The 21,247-nt window shown below is 44.6% G+C and overlaps 1 protein-coding gene across 3 annotated transcripts in view; it reads right to left on the bottom strand.

Annotated features, from left to right (window-relative positions):
- The window catches only part of RIPOR2 (RHO family interacting cell polarization regulator 2), a 109,682-nt gene that overhangs the window by 31,027 nt on the left and 57,408 nt on the right, over positions 1-21,247 (bottom strand). For all 3 annotated transcript variants that reach the window (XM_026842101.1, XM_026842100.1, XM_026842102.1), the window contains exons 2-6: positions 3,955-4,081; positions 2,585-2,740; positions 1,892-1,970; positions 1,650-1,673; positions 571-624 (exon numbers count right to left, since the gene is read on the bottom strand). In XM_026842101.1, coding sequence (XP_026697902.1) covers positions 571-624; positions 1,650-1,673; positions 1,892-1,970; positions 2,585-2,740; positions 3,955-4,081 — 440 coding nt within the window. The remainder of the gene's footprint in view (positions 1-570; positions 625-1,649; positions 1,674-1,891; positions 1,971-2,584; positions 2,741-3,954; positions 4,082-21,247) is intronic.

Genomic DNA, 21,247 nt, shown 5'->3' with positions numbered 1-21,247 from the left:
CAGAAAAGCAACTAATCGCTAGCAGATATGTTTATAACTAAGAGAACACACGACATGGATTTTGTCCAGCTCTAAAATGTATTAGTATAAATCACAAGTACCTCTACTGAATATTCTCACGGATGTAATGAAGTGGATGTGGGCCCCAAACCATGCAGCAAAAGCATTAGCAGTGAAATCCAGGAATAAATCCAATCTAGCTGCTGCATACAGTAGAGACAACTGCTGAATTAAATTACTTTCAGATGCAACTCTCTTTCTACCTATAGTTTCACAATAAGCATGCAATGAGATAGATTTTTCCCAGCAAGCGCCTGACCCTATGTTCTCTCTGTACCTAAAAGCAGGCGGGAGTGTCTCCGGGCACGGCTGGACCTCGGGAGCTACAAACCACATGACAACCCTTTCTTTGGCTCCAACCACCAGCCCATCACAGCAAAAATACTGAATCTGGGAGAGGCTTCGTCAAGGCGACCTCCCTGGCGCAGGGGTGGAACAGGAGGCCAAGGGTTTGTTTTCCTAATAACATAGGAGCAGATGCAGAAGAAAGATGATAGGAGTGCTCATTACCTTGCTAATGTGGAACTCCAGCCTTCTCATGTATCTTTCAACCGCCTTGATTTGCTGAAGGAAAGGAAGAGGCAGAGGGTGAGGCACATTTAAATAAATCAGTAAGGCACTACCATGCTAGCTCTGCTTGGGTCTTCGGGTCCCCGTGAGGTTGAGAAACTCCTCCTTAAAACACGCAGGGTTTCATTGCCCGTGAATCTGGAATTAGCTGTCTCACCTTACTACCATTAATCTGCTGCTGAAAATGGAGCTCACTGACTCACGTACTTAATATATTTTTAAACAAAAAAAGAGTTTTTCTTTGCTGGGATTTCCCTAGTTTTTTTGAATTCTTAAAAAACAAATCAGAACTTTTTTAGCCCAAAATACTTTGAAAACCTGTATTAAAATTGATTGGGGTTTGTATTTCAAAATCCATTCTCTTCCTCAGCAAACTGTTTTTGACAGCAAAACCAAGCTTGGCATTTTGACTGAAAAAAAGCCAAACTTGTTCAGGAAACATTTTTGAAAGCTTTCCTTTTGTTTCACTCAAATTTTCCTGCAGGGAAAATATTTTAAATTTTTCAGTTTTTCCTTCCCCAGAACTGGCAGGAGCAGGGGTGAGCCAGGGCTTGACCTGGCTCCAACAGGCACTCCGGTGCCCCTGCCAGCCTCCCACCCGCCGAGAGCTGGCAGGGCAAAGTTACACAGGGCGATGGATTTAACTGCTGGCAGCTGACAGAAATAGGTCTCACTCCTCTGCCTCCCTCCTCCCCTGGCAGGGGTCTGCCTCCTTCCCTGTGACTAGCCTGGAGCCAGTTTAACTCAACAGACCCCAGGAAAGGGCTGATGGGGTAAGTTTGATGCTGGGTTAGTGAGCACAGCTTGCTGGTGGAGCTGCCTGGCAAGTACCAGAGCCCCTGGGAAGAAGAGGGGAGTGGGACTTCTTCCTTTGAGAATGCAAATTGTCAGATAACTTCTCCTTCAATGGCAGTGACCTGGGTAGTATGGTCTGGCTGAGAGGCTTCCCATGCCAGCTCTGTACACCGTACAGATGCTAGCACTTGCTTGCAAAACCAGTCTCAAAGGGAGTAACGTACCTTATCTAAATCATACAGGACTCCCTGCAACAGAAAATATGAAAGTGTGATTAATTTTGCAACATAGCAGCACCACGAGAAAGTAGTGTTTGTTAGTCAATGGAAATCACAAACAAGGCCAGGTCTGGAAGGGAAGAAGAGCATCAATGCAAGTTCTCTGTATCCCGCTCCCACACCCTGGCTGCTACAGCACCTCGAGAAGGTTACTGTGCATCTGCACAATGAAAAAACATGACACGTACCAGGCGTGAGTTTCTTCTCATGTCTTTTAACTGAGTAGTCAACTTATCCAGCTCTGTCTGGTGAACTTCCAGATACTCACTGCAAACACAAACCAGAGAAGGGATGCATGAGCTCTGCAGCACATACCGAGCTGGCTGCTGACCATCCTAAAAGAAAATCTGTGCCACAAATGGCTTTCCTCATTAGGTGTGTTTTCAGACAAAAATTCATTTCCATTGATCTGTCTTAAAAGCAGCTCCCTACTGCCTTTTTGGGAGCCATTTATTTCACTGTGTGTAAGAGCTCAGTGGTCTCCTTATGCTGAACAACAGTTTCAAGTAAGCCAATCTGCTGCTTAGTTTATGGACTGATGCCTTCCAGCCACTGCCCTTGTATCTGGCTGGTAAAAGCCCTGTTAGCATCTGGTAAGTTATCTTAAAGGCGATACAAGCCTCTGATAGGAAATTTGGAGGAAAAAAAATCTGATGTTGAAATCCCAACCTTTTGGAGCTTTCCTAGCAATCTGAGTGGACTTTGCCCCCTGTACTCCTGTTTCCCATACAAATATTTCAGATCCTAAATATTACAATCCAGGCTCCAGTAGCTGTATGTTCCCCTCCTATGATTAAAGATCCCTGTTCTGTGATATGTTTCTCTAGGATCTAAAATGTCACAGAAAGCTTCAATCAACAGGCAGAAAAAAAGACTCTTACTCCAGGCCATTCTTCAGGGCTCGGTAGACCTCCTCCATCCTTTTAGGCTGAGGCTCTTTGGGTGTGGTGCTGTTTTTATGGCCCAAATTATGCATTTTCTTCACCTTCGCTTGGGGCTTCTTGAGTGCAGAGGAATTTTCAATAAAGGAGTTACACCTGCAAAAAGAACATTAAAGAGGAGGAAACCCCTATAAATCACAATGATCTCAAAGGAGTGTAGCTTGAAGAAATCTTCTGATACTATCTCTGCTAGCAGAAACGGATCTGCTTCTGTGCCTGCCAGATAAGGGACTGCATTTGTTTACAGGTTAAGAGGTCTCAGCAGTCCGGGACATGCACTGTCAGCTTTTGATGTGCCAGTTGCCTTGCTGAGATATGAATGCTGGTCTGGAAGAGCCAGGCTGAGTCTGAGGCTCATGAGATGTTTCTCTCTCTGTCTTATACCATGCCTGTTCTGCCTCACGTTGCTCAGCCACAGCCATAAAAGGGCTGAGCTACATACAGGTGCTAAAAACAAAGGGCAGCCCAGATAGGCATTAAGCCTGGGGGCTCTTAAGGAAGATTTGGGCTCAGTTAAGAGCATGTCTAGAGGACAGCATCATGCTGCTGGTCCTGAACATGGACCACAGGTAGCTCTGTAGAGCAACAGGATAGTTGTGCTGCACACAGGAGCTTCTCTGGTGACTCTGCTGGAGCTAGGTCAGCATCTAACAACCATCACTGACTTGAGCTGACAATGGGAGGCAACCCTTTGCCTGCAATTCCTCCTCAATTGCTAACTGGTGGTCTGGCACTAAGATACTTTACACAAGTTAAAATTAATTGTGAAGTAGCCTCTGGGGGCATCAGGGACTTGATTTGCTACGTCTCTGACTCAGGTCCCCAAACCCTGTCTAACTAAAGGGCTGTGCCAGGAAAGGCTCTGCAGCCGAGGTCTGCCCTGTCTCCGGCGGAACGTGAAGGCAGCCCTGAAAGGGAAACAGAGTTGTTTTGAATTCACAGCAGCGTGGCAATGAGAAAACTGTCTTCTAGGTAGCAACGGTCTTAAATTGGGAGTGGTGGGCAGTGTATCATGTTCCCGCACATCTCACATGTTGAAAAGATCACTGCATAAGTTAGTAAATTAAAATGATTCTCTGAAATTCTCTCACAGCTCTGAGACATGTGAGGAAGCCCTGCATTAATGGGGAAGAGGCAAACAGGCACTTGGTAGCTAAAGCAGAGACTAACAGCTTAATTATACAAAAAAGAGACACAGAGTGCAGAAGACGTTTTTCTGCAGAGAGAATGCAGTCCTCTCGCCTCTTTTCCACCTTCACCCTCCCTTAGGGCCTGATTAGGAAATTCCCCTTAGAGAGCACAGTACTTGCCTGGAGCGTCTCTCCTGAAGCCCGCTGAAGCCAGCAAAGGACTGGCTTCTAATAATCCCATTAGGACCTCCTGGAGAGAATGAATGCGATCCTATTGACATGATTTCGGGGAGCCGGTAAGATATTCCTGAAAAACAACAGAAAGCAGGTCAGTGATGATGATGGGTAAGAGGCAGGCAGTGAGGCCAGGGCTGCCTGGTGCCCATCAGACATGCTGAAGGGTAACTGAATCCCACAAGTGGCAGTGAGCCAGGGCACAAATCTGTTTGCATTGCCAAATCATCCTACCTCAAAAATAAGACGGTCCTGTTTTCCATTCTGACTTACAGCCCAAGGTCTGCTGAAAATGTGCCAGAGACACAAAGTGGGTCTGGATGTGAGACTAGAAACCAGATGCTTCAGAGTGCTAATCCCAATGCTGTCCCCAACTTCTGCCATGCCCGGCATGCTTCTTCCCCAGCCCTGACATCCCCATCCCTGCTTCATCAGGGTGTCCTGGAGATTATTTTGGGAGTGTGCAGAGCTCATCAGGCGCTCTCACAATCACTGTGAAGTGTTATTACATGTATTAAAATAAAAAGAAGGTTAATTCAGCATGAATCAAGTCCTGCAGCTCCCCTTTGATCCTTGCTCATTTTCCCTGTGGCTGCTCCCGCCCGGCCACTGAGAAGGAAGATGCAGTGGGTGTACACGCTGCCATGGCATGCTGTGATGAGAGAGGGATGCTCTCCACCATGATGAGAGGCAAGCAAACAAGCTCCAGGCACTATATGCTCTGTATTTCATGTGATCAGTGGGGCTCAGCACCCCGGGAGGAAGCACTTGCTCTGTCTGTGCTCATTTCCAATGCTTAGCTTGGCAGCGGTACCAGACTAAAGTGGTTTCAATCTGCCCCATAAATAAATGGCGAACAAGTGCCATGGTTCACAACAGCTCCATCAACTTGCTGCTGCCAAGAGGGGAGAGGGGGATGTCTCCCTCTTCCTTTCTCTGCTGTCTTCTGTGTCCAACCCTGGCATTCACTGTCCTTGACAGACAATGAAGCAGAATTTTATGCTGCCTCAGTTTTGTGCTGCTCTGGTGAGATGAATGGCCTCACCAAGCCATCTGAGGAACACCACAGTCAGCTGAGGCCAGGCAGCAGAGCAGGGAGCAGGAGGATGCTGGAGAAGGGGGCACTGGTCCTTAGGTGCTGCCAAGGACTGCCTTCTCTGTCTCGCAGGACCCATCCTCTCACCGCCTCCTTCCTTCCCGGGGTGCCAGCACAGCTGCTAATGCCGTTGTACTGTGAAATGAATTGAGAAACTAGGCCAGCTTAAAAATAACCTGACTAAAAATGAAAAAAAGATATTTTTTTTCATTTTTAAAAGCTGGACCCAGCCTGCCGAGGGGTGAGTTTGGTGCTGTAGCCAATGGCGATGAAGCTTGATGGAGCTGATGCTCTGTGAAACCATGACCTATGGGGCTGAGGGGCTTGACAGTGAGTTTAAACCACCCTCTCATCCCCACAGATGGGAAATGATCATGAGCACCCAAAAAAGGAGCCATTTCTGAAGACCAGAGATTTGCAATGTAAGACCTCACAACTGATAAATATTTAAGGTAAGTACCAGAGCTACAAGGTGCCTGCACAGCAAACACTCAATGGAGAAAGCAAACACATGGGGAGACATTGTGTACTATCCAGTTATTTGTAGTGCTAAGCTGGGCAAATACTCTTTGAGGTGGCAGTAGGTGCCATAGCAAGCTACTGCTTCTCTGTGGAGAGGACTGCACTGCCCTTCCTAGGGAATGCTGCTTTGTCAGGAATATTTCTGCAAGAGCTCTGCCAGAAATACTTCTTCCAGTCCCAGCATCGCCAGCGCTGTTGGTGATGTGAAATTTTCTCTATTGCGTGACCAAAACTGCATAAATCTGTATGTATTGGAAGCAAGTGCTTCACTCTGTGAATACCATCTGGTCTGCAATTAAGGTGAGTTTTCTCCTCCACTCTGGCCAGCAGATAATGGTGCTCCATCATTCTTCTCCCTGGCTGAGCTCAGACGCAGTGCTGAGCCAGTTTAACCACAGCGAGGATAAACCCTTTGGATAGAGAAGTTGCTCTCAGGCAGACCAGGGCTGTGAGCACCTGCACTGGGCAGAAACCCACGGCCAGGAGAGACGGAGGAAAGGGAGAGGATGGGAGCAGGAGGGGCTCAGGAGCAACTGCTCCTGAGAAGCTCAGCAAAAAACACAGTGAGCACGAGCTTTGGCTAGCTTGCACAGGGAGAAATACACTCCAGCCATGGCCAGAGATACTTGAGTCTTTGGTCAATGAGAGCCCAAATTTGGCCCTCCACTCACCTCTGGCTCCTTAAGTCTCTCAGCACACCTCTGTAGGGCTGAGTTCTGCTCAGGCTTGCTGATACCCAGCACTTGGCAGAAGCCACTTAGCAGCTTCCAGGGTCAAACTCACATCCCTGCAGATGGTACAGCACCCACCGGTGCCAGCTGACGTCTAACACTTCAAATCCTATCAAGAACCAGCTCCCAAGAGATAAAGCAGAAACCACACAACGTTTAGGCTGCATGCTGTATGCTCCCATTTGCATACAAAGATTTGCATTAAAAATTGGTTCAGAGTGCCAGAGAACAGAAAATCTCTTGCAAGTGTGTTCAGCAATAGTATCGTTTGACAGGATGATTAACAACACGCTCTGACAGCATCTGGAGACTTTTGAGGGTGGAAGCTAAACAACACTGACAGTCAGAGGAGATTTAACTGTAAAAACATCAGCCATTCATCAAAAAATAAGAGGAATAAAACCAATCTTGAAGATGGGTGCTAATCATCACCACATTGGCTATAAAAATGTAATTACTTTAGATTCAAAACTCTTGTCAAAATGCTAACATCATCTACACAATGAGTATCTTCTGTATTAATGTGAATGAGAAGATGAATGGGTTTTGCTCTGAACAGAATCTTTGTGTCCATGTGTGACTGTGTGTAGATACACTGCGTTTCAGTTTTCCTTTGGAGAAACTTTAAAAATTAATAATTTTGGAAAAGGAATTTACTGATTTATTTTCTTTATTTTGCTCAAGCACTCGGATGGCTTTGCAATGCTTTAGTACCCAAGACTTTCCTCAAGATACTAGAAGGAAGTGTGGAAGAAGTGCAATTGAAATGCTAATTGAAGACCTGCCTGGAGCTTCTGCTTTGCTTTTGCATAAAATGGTCAGAACTCAGAGCCCAGATAGGCTTGTACTCTCTCTATATATATTATATATAATCTTGGTGATTAATGTATGTTTAATTTCTGTACAGAAGAAAACTGTGATAAAAGGAGTTAACAGAGTCAGAAGTCATGAAATCTCACAGTTCTGTTCAGTTACTTTTCAATTCATCAGGTTAGAGGTTGACTCTATTGTACAAACACAATCTGTTCTTCAGATTTAAACTTATATGGCTGACATCTCAGATACTTCCAACAGACCTCACAAAATCACACTAACTCTGCCTAGCAGCAGCAGCCCCTTAGCCCAAATTCACAGAGACGGTGGCTGGATACAGGCATCTAGCAAATACACTTCGAGCGATGAGCATTTGTCACACTGCTTTAATACACTTTGTGGAGGGGGATTTATTTTCCTGCCTCTTAAACCATTCACAGAACCTACTTCTGAATTTAATACAGTTGTATTCTGATTATATGCACCGATGTAGCTACAAGTATAATTTCAATAAGGTTCAGTCCACAAGGACTTACCGAGATCTCTTGCTGTCCTGACCAGTATCCCTACAGATAAACACTAAGGGATTTTAGTGCTCCTCCAACGTAGTGATCAAGTTTCTAAGTCTGCATTTAGTACTTATGTGATATAATGCTACAGTCTTCTAGATACAGCATACATTTTTCTCTCAGTATAAAGCATATTGCACATCTAAAATGGTATTAAACGCTTTTGAGATTTGAGAGATCCACCTCAGCAGTGGCTGCAATGAGTATGCTGACATTTTAAAATCTATATAGCTAACGAACCACTGATGTTTAATTTGAAAAGTGACCAGTCTGCTTACTGCTAATATAAGCATGAGCTGTGCAGAAACACAATTAATATAATTAGTACTGTCTGTACTAAGTGCACGGCAGTTGAATGATGAGCCCATCAGTGAGTTGAGGGATAAGGTGAAATCCTATCAGTACTCTTTCTCTGCCCTATTCACTGACAGCTTGCAGCAGGGAATGGCAGATAATTGACGATGTCTCTGTCTCCAGGGAAATAAAAGTCCCCTCTCCCAGCTCTCCTTTCAGTCTGGAAATAGAGAAACAGCTGAGCCTGAGCTAATGAGAGGGGAAGGGACCACTGAGCCCATCACTTCCATAGGGCTGACCTCTCTTCATCACTCTCAGCGTGGACCTCCACCTCCCATAATGCCAAAATATTTGATAAAGAGTGTGGACTTCAATCTGAACTAAGAGAATGGAAATTCAGTCAGAAACACATCTGCTAGATCTAGACTGACTTTTTTCAGTCCCTTTTTGTTTGCATTTTCCCAATGATCAATCTGGAGAAGGTATTTTTTGTTCATGACATGATGAGGGGAAGTTGGTTTTGTTAAACATGTGCTAGCAATCCTGTAAAGCTGCAGTAAATATACCAGTGGTGATGATGATTCCTCCTGGTCTCTCCTTGTAGCAGCTATGGTTTTGGCTCTGGGTCTAGTGTTTGCTCTAGGGTGCTAGGAAGCTGTCTGCAGTTGAGGGTTCACGGAATAGAGGCTTTGAGGACACTTTGGGATTATGTATAAACCTTAATTAAATAGGAGTGTGGGGTAGGACTCAATGACTGAAAGGATCCTTGATAATCCTTTGTTCCTATATTATTTGTGTGTGTGTGTGTGTGTGATGTGTTTCAAGGTAAGATGGTTTGTATGTTGTTCATTCTGCTGATCTGTGGTCTGCAGGCTGTCCACTGAAAATTGATTATAATTATTCAGGTTAAGGTAAACCATAGGGGTCTACTAAACTGACACGAGTGGATGGCTACAGAAGTGAACTGATTCTGTTTTGCATGCTGGAACATTTCTTACCTGCAAACCTGGGGTATGTCTAATAATGTCTTGAATAATGAAAGAAAAGAGTATGTTCTCCTCTGATCTCTGTCAAGGCCTATGTTCTGACTAGCTGGTCACCTTACAAAGGTAAAAACTTTTAATTGCAATAAAATCACATTTAGGAGTATGCATCTCCAAAAGAAAAAATCAAATAAAGGAAGAAACTGATTATACCCTAGAAGTCACGTCCTCCTCCCAGACAGCCAATTTGTTCTGCTTTGCTCTCATAAACCCCAAAAGCACAATTAAATTCTAAACCCACTCAGGCTCAGTTCAATGCTAAGCTCATTCAGTACACCTTCATCTGGCGTCCCTTGTTTCTGCAGCCTAAAGTCTAATCATTTTTAATATTTATTTTCCAACTTCTTCCTTCTGACTTAATTGAATCACCCTGGCAATACGGGGCCAGCATGGCCAGTAGCCCAAATAACCACCTGGAATTTATGGTTTCCATGTTCCCTAGACTCCTAGAAGGCACAGAGGTATGCATCTTGGATGAGATTGTAGACATTCTTGTGGATGGTTTTTTAACATAAAAATTTGACAATAATATATGAGTAAGAGCACTCAGGAGCATTATAAAAACTTTCACAAGAAATTTAATTCTTGCACAAGAGTTTTTACACTTTAGGACAAAACTGTTAGGCATTAGTGCACAGGCTCATAATTCCTGGATGTGTCGGGAACATTTCTATGGGACAGGATCTCCTGGAAGCACCTATAGAAGGGCGTCTTCTGTTGGTCATTGGATTACATGAATTACAACTTTCATGGCACATTTTATGCTCCCAGTGATTGGGCTGCTCCTTCCTTGTGCAGGGTAGCATTTGCCAGAGTTGTACAGACATGTGAGCTCCATCTGAAGAACTATTCTTGGTTGCCAGAACAAAATCATGTGCATTTGTTCCATCAAAGTCCAAGACTATGAGATATTCCTAAATAGCAGCATATGGCTATACTGACAACCACACTTCCCAAGCCTACATCAGCCGGTGAAAGGCCAGCAGATCTGTGAGCTTCAAATGTTAATTTTAGCATACAGAAAAGCCACGTGGGCTTACCAGCATGGCTGCGAAGAGCAGTATTGCACAGAGAAGGAGCTATAGCCAAGACAGCTCCCTCTCCTTCAAATGGGAGGTACGGGAGCACCCAGGTCACACCTGGGTGGGCATCAAAGCCATTGGTAGCCATGTATTCCTGTCCCAGCACAATGAGGCAAATTCTGCCCCATCACTTGCAGCAACAAGAAACTAAATTTAACCCACCACAGCTCATTCTGCCCTTGCTGGCAGACTGAGGTGGGTCTCTTCCCCACTCCCCATTCACATCTAAGTCTCACCACCGACTATCCAGCAGAATCCCTCTGAAGTCTTGTGCTTACTTTCCACTGATGGCATTATCTGCGTCAGTGACACCTGCAGTGATTCTTTCTTTTATTACTCCTATTTCAATACCTTCAGTTTGGGTGGTTTCAGTTTTTACAATGCACAAAGAAGTGTTTATGCAACTCATGCATCTTTTATAGCTCTACTTAAGCCCATAGCTGGGAGCTTTACTTTGTCATGCAGAAACCCCTGTGAGTGAGCACAAGGTGCCATTACCTGTTTCTAATAAATGAAAATGTTAGCTTTGGGTATTTTGGTACCAAATTTTAGCTTTTATTTCAAATAATTTTTTTTCCCAAGACTCAATACTAACAGCAAGACTACTCTATGGTCTAATTTCTATAAGAACATTTTTTATGTGGTATGCAAGGACATTTTCAACTCAAATGCTACAGTATTTGGTAGTTCATCACTAGACACCCTGAGCAGAAACACAAATTGTCTACCATCTGGAATAGCTCATGCTGTTTGTTCTGCTCCTCCTACCCAAACTGGATGAAGTACATAAACCAAAAAGCGATAGTAATAGTAAGAAAAAAGGTAACAGTCCAGGTCAATAGCAAAATGGTAAAGAATATGTGGCTGTAAATGTATAGTACCTGATACCCGATGCTCCCACCCCAATATAGCTCCATAAATTCAGTAAGCATTGATTGTCTTTCACACCGGTCTAGGTGCCAAAGTCAGTGTGGTGACTTTTAACTTAATCTTTTATTTTCACTGTAAAACATGCCTTTGGCTACAACTCTCATCACCTCACTAGCACAGAAATAATGGCTGGCAGTGGCTAAAGTAAATGCAGCACCCCTTCTGTCTTGTACCATGATTAGCTTTCTTCCTGCCTTTTTTCTATCTACTCTTTCATTAGAGCTCTCAGTACACCAGAGCTCTCACTACATGCCCCATTTCCTCCGCCAGGGAGCCACAAACTGTCTTTTCCTCTGCTTAACCTCTCCTTAGAGAAACACCTCCAGCACTGCTCCTTACCCTTGGTATAGCACATGCTGAAAACATAAGAAGAGGGAAATGCAAATGAGTTATTTCACTGTAATAAATCCAAGGAAAATAAATTTGATCCTAAATGGCTCCCGCACACGACAGATGGGTTCATGGTAGCTGACCTCCTTTTTTTCAGTTCCAACATTTGTTTTGCGCTGGCAGCTGGCGTGAGCGTGTGCACGAGGCCATGCAGTGCCCTCCCTAATGCCGTTCCCTTACAGCACTAGAAACAGAGAGCAATCATATTCAGCTGGCATTAGTGCAGAGAAGCAAAATTTGGTATGTAACAGTACGTACGAGTGTGGCTGAGGGATCAGAATCCGTTTGTCTAATTAGATTTGACGTTCATTCATTTCAAACCCACTCTGGTACGCAGAGTTATCTTTGATTAGAAGTCAACTCCAATACTACTCATCGTTGATTACTATTTATGTCAATTAGATATTTAGTTAAAAACAAAGCCCCCTGTCAGTCAAGTGCCAGCAAATAATCTAAAGAAAAGGCATTTCTGAAAATCAATCGAGAATAATCTTCTCGTGCTTTAAACCCACCTTGCACCAAATCTGTAACAGCAGTTCAGTGTGAGTGACCTGCGCAAGTAATACATCTTGCTGTCATTTTGGCAGCACTATGCAGTGGTAAAGGAGGAAGGCTTTGTGCTGCTCCATTATCCATCCCTATATTAGGGGATAAACTACAAGGAGTGATCTTGTGAGAAGTATTAAGACTAGCAGGGTGCAAAACAGGCTGTGGGAATTACTCTGTCTAGCAGCAGCCTGGCTACTTCTCTACCTCTTTTGGCATGTGCCGATGAACACTGCCTGCTTGACCATACACATTGGGTAGAATTTCAATTTCTTAGCTCAGATCACAAAAAAGTGAACAATCTATTCTGCACTTTTGCAAGCATGAGCAGTAAGGGAGGCCTGTGAAACCATGAATGGTGCTGGTGGTCTCCCTTGTCCCTTACTGACCATTTGGACAAGCCCATGAGTAAGATCTGAGAACAAGTGGGGTAAGTCAGACCTGATGTCAATAAATACAATTCTGGTGGGAGTCTCTTGACAAAATCCATGATGACTCTGAGCAGTGACCTAAATTTGTGTGTCAAGTTTAAGCAGTAGAGTGGCTTCACTTTCTCAGACTGTGCAAGCGATGAACATAAAAACCTTCTCACTGGCAGGAGAGAAAAGCAACGATCCATTAGTGTTTAATATAAAATCATCTTTAAGAGTGCTGCTTTCTTTTATTTCTTTGCACCAGTATTTCTGCTGTTTACAACCCTCATTTAATGCAGATGGCAGCAGCACCGGCAAGGACAGCAAGCCAAGGCTACTACCTCTTTGTATCTGCAAGAAAGTAAACGCAGCAAGTAAACATATGTAGGACAGTTTAGGTAACCAGTGGGATGCTCCAGTGATCAGTTGTTTCTCTTCAACCAAAACTGTAGCTGTACTAGGTATGCACTCCAGGTAGCTCTAATATAAGCATAAGTGAGCCAAATTAAACAAATAAGACAGGCATTTCATCCCTGAAAGGCAAGTAAAACATCAGTTGTCAAATCCTTTCAGTTGCTAATGAGACACAAACACTTTGCTGCTCCTCCTTAAATATGTGGGATTAGGGTGACTTAAAATGCCTTGGATATTTATATGATCGTTCTATTTCAAGGGGTGTCTTAATGGCACATCGCTCACTAAAATATTGTTGAAGATGCATCGCTACATGTTTTAGGACAGGAGATCTTTAAAGCTGGACATTCTTGTCCTAGATGTGAGTACTGCAGCAACAGATTTATTTAATCTTTTTGACACCTCACAAGTGTGGCCATCTCAAGAGCATTGCCATAAAAGTCCTGTGTTACTTAATTTATATTTGGCTATAGCATGTGTCTGAAGCTTTCTTCTAGTACATAGAGTGGTTGAACACTGTCCATGCACAACCAAGAGTGGCTGCGTGCTCTGATGTAACTCTCTTGTCTCTTGGCCTCAGTTCATTTAAATTCAAAACTTGAATCTTGTGCTGAAGAAGATCTTACATATGACTTCTAAAACTTTTATTTAAAGTTATGGCAGAGATTATTCTTCTGAATAAAATCTTTTAAATTTTAAAAACTCTCAAAGGCGTAGGAGGCAACAGTGCACATCTAATATCATCAATAGCTTAAACTTCCCCCAAACCACCACCATCTTCTCTAGCCAGGATCATTAAAGGAGACATAAAAAGCGGCTGAAAGATATTTCATGCAGGATAAAGGGGTAAGGGGTAAGGGAGGGTCTGTGCTAGGCAGAGTCCCTGTTGGAAAACCTTGTCTGATGACCAACAGGGCAGCTGAGCAACACCAGAAAGGTTATTGCTATGTGCAGATGGCCAGGAGGCACAGGTATCCCAGGTCCCTGTCCCCATGCTGATGTTTTACATGGAGTAGTCACAGCCCACCAACGCAAAAAGCAGGACAGCTTTAGAGACACACAAGTGTCTACAGAAACCACTTGAAAAAAAAAAAAAAAGAAGTAGAATTTTATGGAGAACTGTTATCCTTGCTGCTACTTTCTGAAACCACATTTAATAGTTATCAAGTTTCTTGGTATAGAAAAGCTGTTCCCTCTTGAAACTGCAAGGGCTTTCTGCTCTTTGGGGCAAAGGAGATTACACTGCCTGAGCAATCGCTCGCTGGCACGGATTTGGCTTGGGTCAGTCAGCGCTCTCCGACACACTAGGCACGGTTCAAGGCAGTGGCGTGGGCCAAGGACCGTTCCCAAAACAGTCTTCATGTGCTTCCCTCTTTTGGAGGGGAGTTTAATGCTACAGGTATGGGCTGGTCTATGCCTGTTGTCATTACTGCCTGAGAACAATCCCAAATGCCCACAGTTTACTGTCACAGGCACAGCCAATGCAAACCTGATGAAAACCTTAAATACATAATAAGTGGATCTAGTCAGGTTAAATTGGTAAATTTATTCTGTAGTGAACATTAAAAAAAGAAATCTTGAGTTTAAAACATCAAACACTGCAGCCATGATATAGGATTGGTTACGATTTGAGTCTTTTAGACACAGAGATACTACAGATAAACCGAGTGTGGACTGAAGAGATCTGACAGCATTTATTGTCACTGAACTACAAGGTAATTAATTATCCTGCGTAACTTCTCATTGCACAGATTAAGGCAAGACACATCTCGGCACAGCCCTGCTTTTCCACAGTCTGTCATTTAAAGGAAAAACCCACCAGGGCCATCACAGGCTAATGACAGGCTTGTCCTCTGCTGCCATCCCACTCTTTTCTCCTTTCCTTCTCTGTTGAGATTTCTGCATTTTCCAATTCACATCATAGTAATTGACTGTCATTTCTGGGCATAGGAAAAGGAGGATAGAATGGCTTTATATGATGATGGAAAACTATTCTGCACTTTTGCCAGTGGAAGCAATTGTCTTCCTCACCTGGTGGCTGTGTGACATGCCCACAAGAAATACAGTGGCTGTGAAAATCTTGCACACAGTGTTCGGTTTATGCTCACATAGGAGCTTGTCACGCTGGATGCACCAGGGCTTTCTCTACTAGGAAGAAGGGGCATTATTTTCTTTGTAAGGGTAGTGCCAGGAAAGAATGGGGAAAAAGCAACTCCTTGCTGGATAACTGCAGATTAAAAGCCATCTACCCTTCAGGGAGCTTCTGCTTCCAGCACAGGGTACGGAAATCAAATATATTGCAAACCCTTCCAGTCCAGCACCTGCGTACATGGAAACAAGGCTTTATGGTCCAGCTGCCATCTGGAGAGATGACAGCAATATCTCCCTCTGATCTCAAAGAAAGCAAAACCTTAGTATATGCAGGCAGGATTTTAAGCTGATTATTCTCCAGCCTCAGCTGACGTCTTAGCATTTTTAATATGGCTTCAGTTTGGTTTTGTGTAGCGCAGATGACGTAGTAAGCATTTCCAGCCCTTGGTTTTATTAATCTGATCATCTAATAAACCAAACATTCGTGTTCGTTTACTTTAGTGGATGTCTACTCTTATTCACAGGATTTTGTGTATATCTAAGTAGATGTAGGCTGCGAGTGTTACAGTGAATTCAGGAAAAAGCCTCACGGTTCAAAGAGCACCTCACAGTAAATTGCTTCCTATCCCACAATCATAGCTGTGCCAGAACCCAAGTCCTTCTTTGAACTAACAAAACGGTATTTTGCAGATGTACTGAACATGACATGGAAAGGGCAGTTAGTCATGCAGGACTTGACACATTATACACTTAATTGAGCAGTGGCATTTTTTTCAACAGCATCGTCACCCACAGACGTGCCTGTACAGTTGGGAAAGTACACAAGGATAGCTGTTGCTACCGTAATCCTGTGATGCTTGCAGGGATGAGTGGAGAAAAAGATGTCTCCATAGTTGGTGAGACTCCCTGGCCAAAGACTTACTTGCAGGGCTGTTACCACACAAAGCTGTAACATACGTCCCTACTTCTGTACCACAATTGAAGTTTTAAACCCAAACATTTTAAAATTAAATACCATCAGAGGATGTTCAGTTTCTTAATTACGGAAAAGGTCCTTTCTATCATATTATACGATTAGAAAATGCCTGTCACACTTCGAATACAGAGCTACATCGACTGCCCTACCTGCCTGCCTGTGGCAGTACCATGGAGCAGGGCCACCGCCTCAGCCCCAAGCACAAGACCCGCTCCCGAAGACTTCTGAGGCATCTTCAATGGGTGTGTTCAGGACAGACCATATTTTTTATCTGTTTTGCCTCACTCTTCTAGCAGATGCAAGATAAATTCGACAAAGAAAGACAGACGCCTCATTAAGGGACAAATCAAGCCGGTTTGGATGCTCAGACAGATGATAATTTGGGGAAAGAGAAAGGAAGCTGCGGTGCTCAATCTTGCCCCATCTGTTGAACCTCCTGCAGCTATTTGCAGGTGCTTATTCGCCTATCTCCAACAGATTTCACTGTAAATGAGTTCCTTCCTTTGGTCACTCCAATAGAAAGGTTTAAATAGTAATAAATAGGGTCAGTCTAGACAGGTCTTTTGGAGAGGTGAAGGCACAAGCTAAAACCAGAACCTCAGTGATGACTAGAGAGATGTTCTCTACTGCAACTGCTTTCTGGAGTTGATGGATGGCTTGAAGTTTTTCCTGTTGATGACGTTTTCAGGACAAAATCAAGTCTGACAAATCTCTGGGTGTTGTTACTAAACGGGTTTTTTGAATTAAGAAAAAAATAGGTTTCTTGCAGAAGGGATTATCTGAAGCAGATAATAGTGTTACTGAAAGGTTACCAGCAGGCTGCCTGACCTGGGAAGCTCTAGCTGCTGCAGCTAATCGGGCTGTTTGAGGGCTGGGAGAGAGGGCAGGCTGTGAGCAATGGGACAGCAGTAATGAGGTGGCTGGCTCTGCCAGCCAAGGTCAGCTTACTGGAGGCATCAGAGACTGGAGAGCTTCTGATGCTTTAAAAAGGCTGGAAGATAAAATATATTATTGTGACTACTTCATGTGTTGCGCTGGTTCCAGGGAATTGTCAGCTTCAATTTGTTCTTCCCATTGAAAGGAAGAAAGATGCTTGCATACTTCTGTGCTAATCCCTCATTTCTTTTGTGCTTGTTAGGGGGTAAAAATTACAGGGATAGCCTTATAACATGAAAACACAGCAGAAAAAGACAACTTTAGAAAAAAAAAAAAACAGTTCTTACGTCACTTATAAGACTCGCTTCATATTGAGGCCACTGGGTACAGATTTTGAATGCAAAGATCAAGGCAAGGTCTGTGCTTGTGCTGCCAAAAAGTAATTCAAGAGCACCAAGGAACCTGCTCTTCTCCACACCTTCTAGAGAGAAGGGCAGCATGTACCGGACCTGCTTTTTGATTACAGATTGGATGGAGCTGGTTCCTGGAGCCTTGCTGGCACTCCCTAATTAACCTGGACATGTTTGGGGAGGGGGGGAATCCTCCTTCTTCCCAACAGCACCAGACCCAGCAGCAAAGATACTTGAAAGCTAGAGTTGGAGAGCCAAAACTCAGGGGATTGAATCCAAATCTCCTAGATGCAGACCTGTAGTGATAGAAGTGGTAATGGTTTTAAGCTAAAAGAGGGCAGATTCAGACTCAAGGAAGAAATTTCTTACAGTGAGGGTGGTGAAACACTGGAACAGGTTGCCCAGAGAAGCTGTAGATGCCCCATCACTGAAAACATTCAAGGTCAAGTTGGAGGGAGCTCTGAGCAACCTGATCTAGCTGAAGATGTCCCTGCTCATTGCAGGGCGTTGGACTGGATGACGTTTAACGGTCCCTTCCAACCCAGACCATTCTATGATTCTATGAAAGTTGAGATAGAACTTCTGCACACTTGCAGTAAAACAAGAGCTCAAAGTGCTCTGCTCCGGGAAGCATACAAACAGTGCTCACCCACAGGAGGATGCTCGACCAGGTTTTAACATGTCAGCTGTCTCCAAGTTGCCAAATGGGGGTAAAACCAGCTCCTGGAGAGGGTTACACTGCACCTGCTGCTTTTTTTTTCTCCTGGAAACACCTGCCTGGAGCTGGACTCAGAGCACCAGCTTTGTGGGATGGGACAAGACAGGAGTGAGCCAGTCCTAGCCCTGTCACACAGCCCACCCGGGTGCAGGTAAGCCAGGGATAGGGCAGCTTTTGCACCAAGGAGCAGAAACAAAGCTGCTGAGCAGCTGTGGCCACGAAAATACGTGGTTTCTCTTTGATTTGGGGTATGCAGGGAAGGACAGTCCTGGGGCCTGAAGTGAGCTGCCTGCCCAGCCTTAGCTAAACCATTCCTGACATTAGGCAAAGAGATATAATATGATCCAGTTTATTGCATCCAGGATTGGCTCCTGCTGCTGCTCTCCTTCCAGCCCTCTCACAGGGAGCTGGCAAAGCCCATCCCGCTGTTCCTCCTCCAGCTGCCACGCTCCTCTGCTCATAGACTGCCCTCCTGCCTCATTCTAGTTAAACTGAATTGCCTGAAGGACAGGGAGAGAAACAAAGATGTTGGCAACTTTGCCACAGGGAGGAAATTACATTCTCGTTTACACTGTTGCACATCCAAAGGGGAGCCACCACAGTTTGTTAAGTCCCCTGGAACAAAGTCGCTTCTGCTGTCAAAAGGCTTTAAGTTTGATTTTAAATTCACAGTGGGTGCAATTCTTTCTCTCTGCCTTTTAAAAGGACAAGAACATCTTGGAGTCAGTGACACAATCTATGCAAAACTGGTGGGGGAAAAAAGTGCACTCTCTTGCTGATTAATTTTGAAAATCTTTTACTGAGAAACTTCTTTAACAAGCTCTCTGCCAGAAGAGCAGCAAGCACTGGAAGTGGAGTGAACAAAACAGTGACCTCCAAGCTCCTGCTAAGTAGGAAAAGAACCATGTTTCTTCCCATTTTGTTAACGAAGTCATCCAGGAACCACATAGCTTGGAAGTGATGTGACAGGACCCTATCTGATACTGACTCATGTCCCGGTCCTCTCTAACAAGCCTATGCCAGGAGCATCATTCAGGCATTGCTCTCATCACTTCCCTCCCTGTCTGCTGGCAGCTGATGCTCTGTGCTGCTTGAACGGCCACAGACACAAGCTGCCTGTCTCCCCGCTGTTTGCAGCTTAGCTTGACTGATGAAAACTACCCCAGTAAGTGGGTTGTCCATGAGCAAGCTTGTCACTGCCACATGCATAGCACGAGAGGAAAAAAAAAAAAAAAAAGTCAGACCAGTCATCCATTTTTGGAAAAAGCCAATGCTCCCTTCGTTCTCACTCCCACTTCCCAGCGGGGAAGCAAGGAGGCTTCCCCCAGAACCGGACCTTTCCCAGTAGCGTGCTTTGTCTGGAAGTTACCTTCTTGCTTGCACAGGTTTAAAAATATCAAAGAGCAAAAGGTAACCCTGCATAGCACATGAACGTGCTGCTATGAGTTCTGAGGCTGTGCTTTGTACTGCTCTTACCCTGAGTGTTTGCTCTGTGATACAGGTGAATAAAATAGTCATGTGCCTCAAGACCACAAGGAGGTAAAGCAACCTTCTCACTTAGGGATGCTCCTTCACAAACCACAGACCTCTCCCCTTACACATTCCCAAGTGTTTTAAGAAATATTAATTCTGTTACAGAAATACCTCTAGGATGTAATAGTACTGTCATTCTAGAGAAGAGGAGACACAATAAAGCTAATTGTTCTGTTCCTTAGGCAGGATCCTGGAAAGAAATTCAACCTGTTACTTCTTAGAAAGAAAACCAAACAAAATAAAACCCAAAGCCCACACCTTGTCAAGGAAATGCTGCTCGGATGTCAACAGTTAAACCAGCATCAGGTTATGGATGCTGGGATTTTAAAAGTCCACATTGCACAAGTGCTTAACTGCCCTTGCAAGCAGCACAGACACCATCTTAAGTGACTGTCCTAGTGATTTAGTTACTGGCTGAAAAACGCTGAATTTATGGAAGAAAAGATAGATTTTGCTGCCTTTAGACTCCCACTGTGTAATATATACCCACCCACATTTAAGTAAGTGTGGAGCAATCTGTCATGTTTGCCTGTTATGGTTACAAAGCAGGGCTCCTAGCCCATCCCAGTGGATACCTTCCTCGAGTCTGGCCACAATAAACCACTCTTCCCAGTGTGTGAAGATCTCGGAGATTGCTGGGCAATGAGCCCAGGAAAACCTTCCAGGAAAGACACCTTCCTCTTGCCTCCTTCCTCAAGTCCCCTGTTTGGGTATGCTCCCACTTTTTGTTTATTCAGGAGAGGGATGCTTGTGAAACCTAATTAGCCACTGGAGAAGATGAAGATAATGTTTCTGTTTGGGAGTGTGTTCCCTGCCCCGGGCTCCAGCTGCGTGACAGCAGCTCAAACACGGTCATTAAGATGAGCATGGCTGAATGCACGGCCAGATTAATGAATACTGAGATTACTCTGAAAATACATTCAGCTCTTCCCAGGGAGATGGATGAAAGGGGGCAAAGGCAGAATGGCCACACGCACGCAAACGCACACACGGGGTTTCCAGAAACCTTTTTGAAACTTTGAATGAGAGACAGAAAAATGCTCAGTTGACACAGCGATAGAAAGATCAGTCATAGGATTAGGATGACCATTTGTCACCAGGGCATTCAAAGGTAAACTGAAGTGCAATGCCAGTGTGTAATGTGTTTGCATCAGTTCTTGGGAATGAGCCAGAGCCTGAAAGGAGAATTACGAGGGTCTAAGCTTTCCTCCAACCAGTAATACCATAAAAGCTCACTGGAAATAGAAAGACAAGACCTAAGGAAACGCCAAGGCTTGCTTGCACTTTTTTTTTTTTTTTTTTTGATAGAAACCAGGCTAAGCACTTCCACGCGCTATGAGGAAACATTAAACCAGTTCCCCCGCACAGCTTTTCATATCCCTCAGCGAACACCCACAAACAAGATTTTCTTCACATTTCCAGCCTAAAACCATACACAAGAATCCCTCCTCAAAAACCTGTCGCCGCTTAATCCCCGCGACTGGCGGGGCGGTGGCCGAGGAGACGGGACGGGACGGCGGCTCCTCCGCCCTGCAGCCCCCGGGCTCACTTCGGCCACCTCCCGGCCTCGGCAGCAAAAGCCCCCTTCCTTCCCACGCGGGTTTCTGCCCCCAGCCCGCCCCGCCGCGACCCCGGCCGGGTACCTGTGGGTGCCGACGGGGCTGCAGAAAAGGATGGTCTTCACACTGGCGTGCAGACCTCTGAGGCCTACAGGCCATTTCCAAAGTTTCTGAGTTCAGATGGGCTCTACAGCAATCATGATGGTGCCATTTCCAGAGGCACCCACTTCTCC

Source organism: Athene cunicularia (genome assembly GCF_003259725.1).
Source record: "Athene cunicularia isolate RWA chromosome 2 unlocalized genomic scaffold, athCun1 chr2_part1, whole genome shotgun sequence".
Lineage (NCBI taxonomy): Eukaryota > Metazoa > Chordata > Aves > Strigiformes > Strigidae > Athene > Athene cunicularia.
This window is presented reverse-complemented; position numbering and strand designations above follow the sequence as displayed.